The sequence below is a fragment of the Chenopodium album genome, chromosome 11 (genome assembly GCF_948465745.1).
Source record: "Chenopodium album chromosome 11, dcCheAlbu1.1, whole genome shotgun sequence".
In the NCBI taxonomy this organism is placed as follows: domain Eukaryota; kingdom Viridiplantae; phylum Streptophyta; class Magnoliopsida; order Caryophyllales; family Amaranthaceae; genus Chenopodium; species Chenopodium album.
Genome location: NC_137844.1, coordinates 14,725,519 through 14,741,445, shown reverse-complemented (window position 1 = coordinate 14,741,445; position 15,927 = coordinate 14,725,519). Strand labels below are relative to the sequence as shown.

Below are 15,927 nucleotides of genomic sequence, written 5' to 3'. Positions count from 1 at the left end.
TTTCCCTTCATTTATTAAAGAAGGAAGTAAAGCCTTCATTCTCTTTCTGCTTGAGTATTTCAAGTTCCCTATGATCAATTTCAACTTGAATATTACATTTATATCTATCAATGAAAGCGTTTACAATTGACTCCCAACTAGAGGTTTTCTCTTTATCAAGAGAAAAGTACCATTGTTGACAAACAATTTCTAAAGATAGAGAAAACACAGAATGAAAAGCTTTCTTGTCTATTCCCTTAATATTCATTACAGTTTTAAAGGCTCTTAAATGAAAATAAGGGTTATCCATTGCCTTGAATTTCGGGATGTCATTAGCATTGAACTTCTGCGGAAGAAGATCCTTGTCCATCGAGATCCCTTGTGAGCTAATGCCCTGCAATCTATAGTCATTGGATAATCTGCTCAAACTTTCCTGGATGAGCTCCATCTGTTGTTGTCTCGCAGGGTCATTGATTTGAAGAGTCAAATTCTTCAACATTTCAGCCATGTTAGCCACTTGTCCCTTGAGTTCATTGACTTCTTCCTGACTTGCCATTATCTTCTTAGCTTTCCTTTTTCGACCGATTGGCTTATCAAAAAGTGAGATTTGAACGAAAGTGTTGTCCTTGATTAAACGCCCTTCCTTTCTTAACCACGCGCTGTAGATTAAACCATATTTGTTTTAATGACTTGACTCAAGTTGACTTTGATTTTTATGGGTTTAAAAAAAATAAAAATAGGGTGCATATTTTTGGGAATGGGTTCAAATAAGTGGTTTAATTGGAGGATGGTCAAGGTGGTATGCATATTAAGTGACGGAAAATACGCATTCAAGACTCTCTAGATATGGTCAAGGTGTGACATACATATTAAGTGTGTGCTTTATAAGTGAGTGCAAGTGGTATGCTTTGACTCTTATGTATGACCATAGGACTAAGTGCCTAGACTCAATTAAGGACTTAGACATGGCTAAAGCCATTAACAAATTGGTTAAACTAATTAGCAGACTAGTTAATTAGACTCGACGTGATGACTCGAGTAAAAATCTGGAATGTCGCCGGAACAACAGATTTGTCGCCACAGTTTGAAGCTTGTCGTTAAACGACAAATCTGTCTCCAGGCGACAAGTAGTAAACTGCGGCGCCACAGCCCAAACTCCTGCGCCATTGCTGGAACATTAATCTATGACAGTTTCCAGTAATTTTACTCTAAGGGGACATGCCTACAGTCGTACTAAGTCAGATTGATTACTTTATTAGTCTTTAATTAGTCAAATTAATTAATTAATTAGTTAGACAAAGTCATTTTTAGTCATTAATTGGTTTATTTAGACTTAAACACAAGTCAAACAAACGGTTAGCACATATAGGGTATGCACACGCAAAGAATGCACAAATAGTTCAAATAGTCACAATATGATGCAATGAGTTTGCAACCTAACCATGGCTCTAGTTCTCTAAATTTCGGGATATGGGTTAGTCAAAGAGGGTCCATGGTTATGAGTCCGGATGCACCGTGCGGAAGACTTACCTTTGGAAGGGTTGGCACGAGTGGATGGGACCCCGCAAGTTAAAAACTTGCTTCCACGGTTTGGTGGATTCACAAACTCGGATGTACCCGTCGTTGCCAGGAGCGTTCAATTGGGTAGATGGAGCGTGAACCCCCAGAGGGTTATGTCCATATGTAGAACACATATGGGTTTCAGAAAAGTGAGAAATACTCAATCAGGAAGTAGAATCGAGCCAACAGTGCTAGAAATGGTCAAAACAAGAAGGCAGAGTTCTGGCTCGGTATTGGAAGAACTTGGCGCCAGACTACAGGGACTGTCGCCAAGCGACAGAACTGTCGCCAGGCAACAGAAGCACTTTACAGGCGACAAGCCCTATTTTCTAGGCGCTAGTTCCTAGATGCCTCAGCAGGTATCTACGTTCTTAGAATTTTCCAGATTTCGCAGCATTATTTCGATTCTAGTTGTGAAAGATATTTCTCAAATTTCCTACGTGTAAAAATCCTATGTTTTTGACTTATTTCGGATGGTCAATCCAATGAGGACCTTTTTTATGCATATGACAATAATGCTAATCAAAATTACGCACATGAAATACTTAGAAATTTTCGAGTCTCATCCGCTCATTCTAAATCATTGCCGAAATAAATTTCAGGAATTAAAATAGAAATCCTCCCCAGTGGAGTCGTAAAAAACTGTAGAGAATATTTCAAGCATTAACCCCAAGCTTGAACCCCACTGTGATCATACACTTAACCATGGTGGCGTCCAAATGGAAGGAAGCTGGAGCAAAAGAGTCGCCAACAAGTTTTAGGAACTTGTAAACCGTTCACAAAGTGAAGATTACACCCCTTAACGATCCATGAGACCGTCAACTCCAAAAGATCTTGAACCAAATAGGGTTCGAGGATGAAGGTACAAATCCAACCTAAAAGAGATTGAACCTGCCCTAAAAAGGCCTCTACATCCAATCAACAGATTAACCCTAAACCTGTTTATCTATGTTGGTTGAATTTAATGCACAAGCAAAACTATTATTGGCGATCACTTGAATTATAATCATATTAGCCCTAAACAAGATTATTAATTATCTTATTAAGCGTGATTACAAGTACAAATTCCCTTTAAACATGCATAAAAGGCGTGATCAAGCAATAACAATAATAATAAATACCAAGCAACATAAGATTACAATAACAATAATAAATAACATCCTAACATGATACAAGGAATTAAACAAATTTAAACATGCTTTCTACAAGAATACAACAATAAGATTACATACTTTGATGCCTCGTACCTCTTTCTAATAACAAAATACACGCGTTAGTAACTTCAAGCAAAATATAAAAAATCAATCAAATCAAATAATTGAAATAGAGATTTGGGACCAAACCCTCAGAAATTATAACCTTTTACGTCTAGGGAGAAGGCAACTTCGAACTTGACTAGGTGTTTCTAGATCTCGTGTATGCCGAATTTTGTTAAAAGCTAGAGAGATGAGAGCATAGAGAGAATATTGATGATTGTAGATGAGAATTGATTATTGTGAATGAATAAAAACGGAGGTTTGGGACCCTATTTATAAGAAAACAGTCCGGAAATAGGTAGAATTTTATAAGGAATAAAACTCCACTCTTTCGCCGCAAAACCGACCCTGTCGCTTGGCAAAAAGCTCTGTCGCGTGGCGACAGGCCTGTCGTTTGGCGACAGTCTGGATTCCTACGCGCTTTCAAACACGGAGTCCACTTATCAATCAAAATTGATTTGTAAAGTCCGTATGAAAACCGAAATCGTATTTTTCATAAAATAATATTTTATTCCAAATAAAACTTATCAAAATATAATTATTAATTCTAATTCTATTAGGACTTAAAAGAACCTTCTAGAGAATTCTAGAAGACTATAATTAATTCTTATAATTTTAGGAATAATAATTAACATTGGGCCCTCCCCTAGATCATTGGGCCGCATGTAATGATCAAACCGGGCCTAGTTTAGTATTTTGGCCATAACTTCCTCATTATTCATCGGGATTGGGCTTATAATATATTATCGGAAAGCCTTTTGCAAGCCCCATCCAACTACACTATTATTGGACCCTTGTCGTGGACCTAACTAAACTGGATTGGCTGTTTTCATAAAATAGAGTTGGTTTTTGAAAACAGAAAGAAAGAATTTTTAATAAAAACCAACCGCAACACTTGACCTTTCACCTCGTTCGATAATCATTCGACGCAAAAGGTATTCATCACTGAGTTTGGTTTTGGGGAGACACAAATGGGTGTCTACACATTGCAAATAAAGATTCAGTTAGGCCAAGAAAAGATCAACATAGCAGAAGAGCAAGAAGCAACAGATGTCCAGCTGAATCCAAACCATCTGGATCATAAAGCAGGAATAAGGGTAGAGCTGAGTGTAGGCCTCAGTCAGCAAGTTTTAGAGTTCTTGGAAAAAGAGAAAGATGTGTTTTCATGGACACACGAAGACATGAAGGGAATCCCCCCTGAAGTGATTACACACAAGCTGAACGTAGATCCTAAGAATATACTAGTAAAGTAGAAAAGAAGGAAATTGGCACCAGAAAGGAATAAAGTCATTGATGAGGAATTTCAGAATCTGCTCAAAACTGGAAAGATTAGAGAAGTTAAATATCCAGACTAGTTAGCCAACGTAGTCATGGTCAGAAAGAAGAATGGGAAATGGAGAATATGCATCAATTTATAGACATCAATAAGGCCTGCCCAAATGATCCGTTCCCACTACCCCACATTGATGTCATGGTAGATGCTACAGCCGGACATGAGCTACTCTCCTTTATGGATGCATATAGCGGATACAATCAGATTCTCATGCACAAGGATGACCATGAAAAGACAGCCTTCATAACCAATCAAGGAATATATTGCTACAAGGTAATGTCATTCGGACGGAAGAATGCTGGAGTGATGTATCAAAGACTAGTGAACAAGATGTTCGCAGAACAAATTGGAAAAAAAATGGAAGTATACATAGATGATATGGTGGTGAAATCTAAAAAAGAAGCAAATCATGTCAAAGACCTAAAGAAGCCTTCACCATCCTGAAGCAGTACGACATGAAGTTGAACCCCACCTAATGCACATTTGGGGTACAATCAGGAAAATTCTTGGGCTACTTGGTAACACAGCAAGGATTATAAGCCAGTACAAATCAAGTCAAGGCCATACTCGACCTAGAGCAACTAAAATCCAAGAAAGACATACAAAGCCTTACAAGAAGGATTGTAGCACTAAACATGTTCATTTCCAAGTCCTCAGACAAGAACAAGGTCTTCTACGACGTGCTGAAAAAGAACAAAGAGTTCAAATGGGAACAAGAGCATGAGGAAGCATTTCAGAAGCTGAAGGAATACTTAGCAAACCCTTTCATACTTTCCAAGACAAAAGAAAGAGAGCCACTCCAGCTATACTTAGCAGTGTCAGAAGGGACGATTAGTGCAATCCTCACCAGAGAAGAAGATATGGAGTAGTTTCTAATCTATTACGTAAGTAAAACCTTACTCAGTGCGGAAACCAGGTACGTTTCTTTAGAAAAAATCATTTTAGCCTTAGTCACTATTTCAATTAAGTTACGCCCATACTTTGAAAGTCATGTTATATGTGTGCGTACTAATTACCCCGTTAAGGTTATTACGAGAAAACCAGAAATGTTAGGAAGGATGGAAAAGTGAATGGTCCATCTTAGTAAGTAAGACATTCAATATGAACCCAAAACTGCAATCAAGTCAACAGCCTTGGCAAACTTTGTGGCAAATTTCGGCCCAGCCCTTGAGCAAGAAGCACAGAAAGAAGTATTGTCCCTGCAGGAACCCAAAGTTGTACAAAAGTGGAGACTCCATACAAATAGTGCAGCAAATATACGAGGTGTAGCTTGGGAATAGTGTTGACATCCCATCAAGGAGATAACTTTTCCCAGATAGTAAGGTGCAACTTCAAAGCAACCAACAACAATGCTGAATATAAAACGTTAATAACGGGACTAACCATTGCCAAGGATATGAGGATAAAACATCTAGAGGTAATCTCTGATTCCTTACCCGTTGTGAATCAAAATAATGGTGAGTATGCAGCGAAAGATACCAAGATGATTGCATACCTAGCGGTAGCAAAAAACCTCATCAAGGAATTTGAGGAATTCAAAATTGCACAACTGCCTATAAACTTGAACACCGAAGCAAACGTTCTGGAAAACCTTGGATCCAACATCAATCCTAACGAGTTTGAAGCTATACCACTAGTACATGTCTTGTCTCCAGCCATAGAGAAGGAATCAACCATGAACGTATACAAAATACAAACAGATCCTACTGGTGAAGAAGATATCAGGACAAAACCTCTAAAAGAATTCTTCGCAGGCAAAGTAACACCAAAAGAGAAAGTGGTAGCACATGCATTTGTCATGAAGGCATCCAAATATTGTCTAATTAGCAACGTACTCTTCAAGAAGTCAGCAGATGGTCTATACTTGAGGTGTCTAGATAAGCAAGAAGCACAACAGGTCCTGCAGTCATTACACAGTGGGGAATGCAGAAATCACTCAGGAGGAAGAAATCTTGCCAATAAAGCCCTCGGAATGGGGTACTACTGGCCTAGTATGAGAAAGGATGCAATAGAGTTCACCAAGAAATGCTTAGCATAAAAAAGGAAAATACTAAGTAGATTCAGCGCACCATTAGAAATCATCACAGACAACGGGTACCAGTTCATCAGCAATAAAACCATAAGAATTTACAAGGAACGGAACATATCACTCTTTACGTCCACACCAAGGCATCCTCAAGCAAATGGGGAAGCGAAGTTAAGCAACAAGGTTCTCATCAGTAACATGAAGAAAAGACTAGAAGGTGCTAAAAGGGAAATGGGCAGACAAACTACCCAATATACTATGGGAAGACAGACATAACATGCCATATATACTCCGTTATCACTAGTATGCGATTGTGAAGCAGTAATCCCCTTAGAGGTAGAAGTCCCAACTGCTAAATACGGATTGATGACAAAAAATAGAAATCAATCCGAGCTAGCATACAACTTGGACATCGTTGAAGAAATCAGAGATGACGCCAAGAAAAGAATGGCAGCCTACCAACAACAAGTTGCAAGGAGCTTCAACAAGAACGTAAGATTAAAAGTCTTCAAGGTAGGAGATTGGGTCCTCATAATGGTGTACGAAAATACAAGAGAAGTGAACGCTGAAAAGTTAGCACCTAACTGGGAGAGACTGCACGAGGTTATCAAAGTAGTAGGCAATGGAGCATACAAACTAAGTGTAGGGAATATTTCAATCACCAACTTTGAGCCTCACTGTGATCATGCACTTAAGCATGGTGGCGTCCAAAGGGAAAGAATTTAGAGCAAAAAAGTCGCCAACAAGTTTTAGGAACTTGTAAACCGTTCGCGGATGAGAAGGTTACACCCCATTCACGATCACAGAGATCGCTAATGACTGGATATTCGGGATTGATGGTACGAATCCAACCTAAAAGATATTGAACCCGCCCTAAATAGGCCTCAACTTAATTCTTATGATATTCATGCGCGCTTTTCGATCAACATACATACAATAAAATTAATCCTAAACATATTAAATCTAAGTTGATTGATTATTAATGCACAAATAAATCTATCATCGATGATCACTTCAATTAAATCCATATTATCCTAAATCAAAATTATTAATTATCTTATTAGGTGTGATTTCAAATACGAATTTCCCTTAAACCTACAGAAAAGGCGTGATCAAGCAATAACAATAAAATATGAATAACCAAGCAACATATAATAATCGACACAACAATCATCATCATAATGATAATCTCAAAATATAATATTACCATGATCCTAGGCATGATACTAAACGGATTAATAACAAATCCTAGCATGTCACTAAATAAAAATCAAAACTTTATCCCAAACGTGATACTAGAAAATCAACATGATATTAAAAATATAAAAGCATCATAACATGATACTAGAAATCATAAAAACATCCTAACATGATACTAGGAATTATAATAATATTATAGGCATGACTTCTATATCAAAAGATATTAGATTTAGTCACTTTAATGCTTCGTCCTCTTTCTATCAAAACAATACACACGTTAGTAACTTCAAGAAAGATTAAATCAAACAAATAAATTAAACAATAATTGAAATATAGATTTGGGACCAAACCCTCAGAACTATCAACCTTTCACGTTGAGGTCTAAGGCAACTTCATGCTTGGTTAGAAGTATTCGAGTCTCGTGAATGAGGTATGGTGACTAATACAAGCAATATCAAGGATGTGTGCTTAGGATGTGTTTAGGCTAAGCTTAAAAAATCAAGAAATAGAGAGAAAATAAGCTTTAGCTTAGAGAGAGGATTAGATAATTATTGTTGGTCAATGAAAATGGTGGAAAACGTCCTCTATTTATAGAAAAAAAAAAAGAAGGTTGAAAAATTAGAAAAGAGTCAAAATTTGACTCGGAGTAAAATGGCTTTTCGTCACGCATCGATATTTCCATCACGCGACAATATAAGCATCGCGCAACGATATTAGCATCACACAGCGATATTTCTAGCGCTCAGCGATATTTTTTTAAAAAAGATAGAATCCAACGGAATCCAACTTCCAATCAAACTGGGTTAGCCGTGTTTCCGTACGTATTCTAATTTTATCTAAATTAAATCTATTAAAAACACATGTTTTATTAAATATAAAAATCTTAATCTTTATCTTTATCTTTTCACAAAGAGGATAAATTAGAAGCTAATAATAAATCCTAATGGATTTAGGACTCAAGACAACCTTCTAGAGGATTCTAAAAGCTCATAATAAATCCTAATGGGCTAAGGAATGATTTTAAGATTAATGGACCCTTCACATGATCATTGGGCTGCAGGCAAGGCTTGGTTTGGGCCCAGTTTAGTATTTTGACCATAACTTCCTCGTTATAACTTGAATTTGGGCTTATAATATATCGTTGGAAATCACTTTTCAAGCCCCATCCAACTACACAATTATCGAACCCAAATTATGGACCAAAATAAAATGGTTGGGATGATTTTACAAATTGGTCACGAAATGAATTATTTTGGTTTAAAACATTTAAAGAAAGGATTAGAGAAGGGAAAATTCACGAGACTCTTCCACTCTTCACTAACTCGATAATCAAAGACGTGAAAGGTACTCATCACTGGGTTTGGTTTTGGGGAGTTCCAATCAGGTGTCTACACTAAGGAATGCAGAATGAAAAAAAGTGCAACAAAGCTGAAATGCAACACACTTGAAGCTCTACCATTTCTAAGGTATGCAAAAACCTAAACAGCCAGGATTTGAGAAAGGTATGGAATCTCTTCCTTTATATTTTTATGCAAACACTCCTCAAAGAGGAAAACCCACGTAGGATGCAATTCCAGACACAACACGAAAAAGGTACTTAAACTACGAGTATTGACTTAAGCATCGGAGGGTTGTTAGGGAAACCCACAGCCACCCCTAACTCTTTCCTGTTTTGCAAGGACATCATTACAGCACAGAACACAACAACGCATAAGAACCTCCCTGCAGAACAAGGAGCATAATCCACGAACCTCAATAGAGAGAACATGTAAGCAATAATGCATCTCATTTGCAATACAAATGTAATACAACTAACAAACAACACAGACAACCAGAATGACAAATGTAAAAGCATAAGATTACTTAGTTACACAAGGAAACAAAAAAACAAAGCATCCAGCTGCAACAAGACGGCAAAAAACAAAAATAAACATCCAATTGCACTCAGGTAGTAAAATTACAACCACTTAAAATCTAAAAAGAAATTGTTCAAAAAATACTAAAGGCACAGCAATGCAAAGCTAATTTTCTCCTATCTTGTCATCAGAGATCTTCTCCTCCTCCAGGACAGTCTTCAGATCTTCATTTACTGGAGAGTTCACCTCTTCATCAGCATAACCCAGCAAAAGTGAACCTGGAGCAGCAGTTTCATCAGGGAAAGACTTTACAAAAGCAGCCTTCTTGGCTTCATAATCCCAAGTGTCATGTTTTCCCTGCTGGTGCTCCTTCATCATCTTCAGTCGAGCCTTGCCAAAATAGTAATTGGCCATGTCAAGGGATTCATTCACAGCAGACTTCAAGGTACCCTTCAACTGATTTAGCTCAACACAACAGTCCTTATGCTTAGCTCGTTCCCTCCTTAGAGCGACAGATGTTGCCTTAAGCCTATCTAATAGAGAGTCCCGCTTCTTTTTCATAACATCAAAGGTCCTGGTGAACTCCGACACCTTACTCAACACACCTACGCAAGATTGGAAGCACTACATGGCACAACTACAATAGTACGGATTATACAATATTGGTTCATCTTTTTGAACGAAATTTTTTTGGAAATATACCATACTTGAAAGGAGTGTACAGCTGCTTCTTGAGAAAGGTCAGCAAAAGTCTGCGAGGACTGACGTTCCCTAAAGGAAGGAAACAGCAAATTGTCTACGTAAGGAGCCAAAGTGTCATAAGAGAAACCCTTAGCCTCAAGATCAACAGGGACCTCCAACTTCCTTTTGGCACCAGTTGTGCGAGGAGGAAGAGGGACAAGAGCCTTTTTTATAGCAGGACTCTTTTCAGGAATGTCCTCCCAATGCTTTGAAGCTTTTTGCTTAATACGCCCCAAAATAGAAAAGGAACTAAGCAAATCATGAGACCTCAACGATCTAGTAGTATCTACAAAGACAAAACGCATAAGCACTTAACAAACACAATGGGACATCCAACACACATCAGGAAAAGCTAGTACAAGCATATAAGACTCAACAGAAAAGCCAACACAAAGAAATAACTGATAGTGAAACAAAGAAAACAACATACAAAACTGTAACAACGCTACATACAAGGGCATATGTCAATTAGAGCAAAATCATAACAGAACGCATACCCTGGGACATGGCAGGGTCAACTTCCATGTCAGATCCCGACTCGTCCAAGTTCTTAATATGGACGACCACTTCAGGCTAAGTCATTTTATGAAAGACCTTTCTGAAGCACTCAACTCGTACAAAGCAACAATTAAAGATTAAGACTTGGCGAGTTGCTTCATTTTACTCACTGCAAATACAACACAAATAATCCCAAATCAACAAAAAAGAAAACCAACACAAAAATCAGAAATTGAAATACCTTCAGCCTCAACAATGTCAATAAAAAAAAAAGTATCTTCACCTAAAGAATCAATCCTCAAAAACAAAAACCTATGATACCACTTCTTATCAAAAGCCTTTTCCAATTCTGTCACCAAAAGATCGACACCATCCTTCAAACGAAGAGTAACCCGACCCTTACAACTAGTCCTAATAGTGTAGGGATAACAAAGATCCCTCACATCTAGAGAAATACCCAACTTAACACTCGGCAAATCAAGAATTCGCAAAACCCTCCAAGTCTGGGGTAAGAGTTGACAAGGTGAAACCCTAACTTTGAAAAGAAACTAATGAACAAGAGGAGAAAAAGAGAAAGTATGCCCAATTACAAAAGGGTACTCGAAGAAACACACCCAACCAGGGACACTCCGGTCCACCCTCTCTTTAGAAGACAGAATTCTCACCACCACCCCATCAGGAAAACGCTCAACAGTGGCAATTCTCCTCACATCATCCTTCGCCAAGTGTAGAGGGTAAACATCCTTAACATGGAATACATTCTGCACGGCAAAGATAGGCTTCTTTACACCGTCCTTAGCACCAGAAAACACCACTTTCACCATGTCACCCATCGCAAAACACAAAAAAAAAAATAGCGAACTAGAGAAGAAACAGAGTAGAGAGAGAATTACATGAGAGAGAAATTCGAAATTGTGACAAAGAGTAAAGTGAAATGATTGAAGCCTGCACATTCAATAAATAATCCAGGGAAATAAATCGCCAGTCACAAATCCCAAAGCACTTGCCTTAAAATCGCACCCTGTAGATACCCAAATGTGTCTCCCCAAAACCAAACCCAGTGATGAATACCTTTTGCGTCGAATGATAATCGAATGAGGTGAAAGTGTGAAAGGTCAAGTGTTGCGGTTAGTTTTTTTTAAAAATTCTTTCTTTCTGTTTTCGAAAACTCTATTTTATGAAAACAGCCAATACAGTTTAGTTTGATCCACGTCAAGGATCCAATAATAGTGTAGTTGGATGGGGCTTGCAAAGAGCTTTCCAACGATATATTATAAGCCTAATTCCGATGAATAATGAGGAAGTTATGGCCAAAATACTAAACTGGGCCCGGTTTGATCTTTACATGTGACCCAATGATCTAGGGGAGGGCCCAATGTTAATTATTATTCATAAAGTTATTAGAATTAGTTATAGTCTTCTAGAATTCTCTAGAAGGTTCTTTTTAATCCTAATAGCATTAGAATTAATAATTATATTTTGATAAGTTTTATTTGGAATAAAATATTATTTTATGAAAGATACGATTTCAGTTTTCATACGGACTTTACAAATCAATTTTGATTCATATGTGGGCTCCGTGTTTGAAAGCGCGTAGAAATCCAGGCTGTCGCCACGCGACAAACCTTGTCGCCAAGCGACAGACCCTGTCGCCAAGCGACATTGGTTTTGCAGCGACAGAGTGGAGTTTTATTCCTTATCAAATTCTACCTATTTCCGGACTGTTTTCTTATAAATAGGGTCCTGAACCTCCGTTTTCAATCATCAATTCTCATCTACAATCAATTCACAATCATCTCTCTCTCTTTTTCTAAACCTTCCCTCTTACAAAATTTCGCATTCACGAGATTTAGAAACACCTAGCCAAGTTTGAAGTTGCCTTCGCCCTAGACGTGAAAGGTTATAATTTCTGAGGGTTTGGTCCCTAATCTCTATTTCCATTATTTAATTTGATTGTTTGATTTTATATTTTCCTTGAAGTTACTAACGCGTGTGTTTTGTTATTAGAAAGAGATACGAGGCATCAAAGTATGTAATCTTATTGCTCTATTCTTGTAGAAAGCATGTTTAAGTTTATTAATTCCTAGCATCATGCTTAGGATGTTATTATTGCTTTCTAGTATCATGTTTAGGGTGCTTCCTATACTTTCTAATATCATATCAATATCATGTTAGTACCATGTTAGGGCTAAAGGTTTGATCTTTATTGCTTAGTGACATGCTAGGGTTTGTTATTAATCATGTTAGTATCATGCCTAGGATCTTGCTATTATTAAGCTTTATTATTAACATGATTATTATTGTCATAATTATTGTTATTATTATTATGATTATTATGTTGCTTGATATAATATTATTAATATTGCTTGATCACGCCCTCTCTTGCAGGTTTAAAGGGAATTTGTACTTGTAATCACGCTTAATAAGATAATTAATAATCTTGTTAGGGCTAATATGATTATAATTCAATTGATCGCCAATAATAGTTTTATTTGTGCATTAAATTCAACCAACATAGATAAACAGGTTTAGGGTTAATCTGTTGATTGCATGCTAGTCAGAAAGCGCACATGAATACGAGAAGAATGAAGTAGAGGCCTATTTAGGGCAGGTTCAATCTCTTTTAGGTTGGATTTGTACCTTCATCCTTGAACCCTATTTGGTTCAAGACCTTTTGGAGTTGACGATCTCCTGGATCGTTAAGGGGTGTAATCTTCACCTTGTGAATGGTTTACAAGTTCCTAAAACTTGTTGGTGACTCTTTTACTCTAGCTTCCTTCCCTTTGGACGCCACCATGCTTAAGTGTATGATCACAATGGGGTTCAAGCTTATGGTTAATTGCTTGAAATATTCCCTACAGTTTTTGGCGACTCCACTGGGGAGGATTTCTATTTTAATTCCTAAAATTTATTTCGGCAATGATTTAGAATGAGCGGATGAGACTCGAAAATTTCTAAGTATTTCATGTGCGTAATTTTGATTAGCATTATTGTCATATGCATAAAAAAGGTCCTCATTGGATAGACCATCCGAAATAAGTCAAAAACATAGGATTTTTACACGTAGGAAATTTGAGAAATATCTTTCACAACTAGAATCGAAATAATGCTGCGAAATCTGGAAAATTCTAAGAACGTAGATACCTGCTAAGGCATGTAGGAACTAGCGCCTAGAAAATAGGGCTTGTCGCCTGTAAAGTGCTTATGTTGCTTGGCGACAGTTCTGTCGCTTGGCGACAGTCCCTGTAGTCTGGCGCCAAGTTCTTCCAATACCGAGCCAGAACTCTGCCTTCTTGTTTTGACCATTTCTAGCACTGTTGGCTTGATTCTACTTCTTGATTGAGTATTTCTCACTTTTCTGAAACCCATATGTGTTCTACATATGGACATAACCCTCTGGGGGTTCACGCTCCATCTACCCTATCGAACGCTCCTGGCAAACGACGAGTACATCTGAGTTTGTGAATCTACCAAACCATGGAAGCAAGTTTTTAACTTGCGGGGTCCCATCCACTCGCGCCAACCCTTCCAAAGGTAAGGCTTTTGCGCGGTGCATCCGGACTCATAACCATGGACCCTCTTTGACTAACCCATATCCCGAACTTTAGAGAACTAAATCCATGGTTAGGTTACAAACTCATTGCATCATGTTGTGACTATTTGTGCATTCTTTGCTTGTGCATACTTTATATGTGCTAACCGTTTGTTTGACTTGTGTTTAAGTCTAAATAAACCAATTAATGACTAAAAAGGACTTTGTCTAATTAATGAATTAATTAATGAATTTGAATAATTAAAGAATAATGAAGTAATTAATCTGACTTAGTACGACTTTAGGCATGTCCCCTTAGAGTAAAATTACTGGAAACAGTCCCACATTAATGTTCCAGAAATGGCGCAGGAGTTGGGGCTGTGGCGCCGCAGTTTATTTCTTGTCGCCTGGCGACAGGTTTGTCGTCTGGCGACAAGATTTAAATTGTGGCGACAGCTCTATTGTTCCGGCGACAGTCTAGATTCTTACTCGAGTCATCACGACGAGTCTAATTAACAGTCTGCTAATCAGTTTAATCAATTTGTTAAGTCCTTATTTGAGTCTAGGCACCTAGTCCCATGGTCATACACAAGAGTCAAAGCATGTCACTTGCACTCACTTATAAAACACACACTTAACATGTATGTCACACCTTGATCATGTCTAGAGAGTCTTGAATGTGCGTTTTCCGTCATTTTTTTTAGGGGGGGTAAGTCGGATATTAATCCTCCAATTAAACCACTTGTTTGAACCCATTCCCAAAAATATACACCCTATTTTTGTTTTTATTTAACCATAAAATCAAAATCAATTTGAGTCAAGTCATTAAAACAAATATGATTTAATCTACAGCGCGTGATTAAGAAAGGAAGGACGTTTAATCAAGGATAACACTTTCGTTCAAGTCTCACTTTTTTATAAGACAATTAATCGAAGAATGAAAGCTAAGAAGACAATGGCAAGTCAGGAAGAAGTCCACGAACTCAGGGGACAGGTAGCTAACATGGCTGAAATGTTGAAGAGTCTGACTCTTCAAATCAATGACCCTGCAAGACAACAACAGATGGAGCTCATCCAGGAAAGCTTGAGCTGATTATCTAATGACTATAGATTGCAACGCATTAGCTCACAAGGGGTCTCGGTGGACAAGGATTTTCTTCCGCAGAAGTTCAATGCCAACGACATCTCGAAATTCAAAGCAATGGATAACCCTTATTTTCATTTAAGAGCTTTTGAAACTGTAATGAATCTTAAGGGAATAGACAAAAAAGCTTTTCATTCTGTATTTTCTCTATCTCTAGAAACCGTTTATCAGCAATGGTACTTCTCTCTTGATAAAGAGAAAACCTCCAGTTGGGAGTCAATTGTAAACGCTTTCATTGATAGATATAAATGCAATATTCAAGTTGAAACTGATCATAGGGAACTTGAAATACTCAAGCATAAAGAGAATTAAGGCTTTACTTCTTTCTTTAATAAATGGAGGGAAACTTCTGCAAAGATGGTTGAGGTGCCTAGTGAGAAAGAATCTGTGAGGATGTTTATCAAGAACCTCCAAGAAAAATATTCTAAGCATCTCAAATACCAAAATAACTTGCACACCTTTAAGGCCGTCTATGACATTGGTATCAATATTGAAGACGACCTAGCTAAACAGAAAGCTGCTAACAGTACCTCTAGTAGTGGCTGGAAAGGCAAGAAGAACAACAATCCTTCTTCTTCCAAAACCACCCACTCAAATAATGTTAGCACCTTTAATTTGAGTGAAGTCCTCGCCATGAATAATCAAGGACAAAAGAAACCACTTAGGAGGAATTTTACTCCTATTGGTATGAGTTATGACACCGCATTCGATCGCTTACATGCAAAAGGTTTTATAACTCCCATAGGACCGTTTGGGGACCCACCTGTCGAGAAGAGAACGACTAGGTTGAACCCCAATGCAC

At 37.7% G+C, this 15,927-nt stretch overlaps 1 protein-coding gene across 1 annotated transcript; it reads left to right on the top strand.

Annotated features, from left to right (window-relative positions):
• Positions 1-5,524: 5,524 nt before the first annotated feature.
• Positions 5,525-6,166, top strand: LOC145566342 (uncharacterized). The gene has a single exon (XM_081625790.1). The coding sequence runs from the start codon at positions 5,525-5,527 to the stop codon at positions 6,164-6,166; it is 642 nt and encodes a 213-aa protein (XP_081481916.1).
• The last annotated feature ends 9,761 nt before the right edge of the window (positions 6,167-15,927 follow it).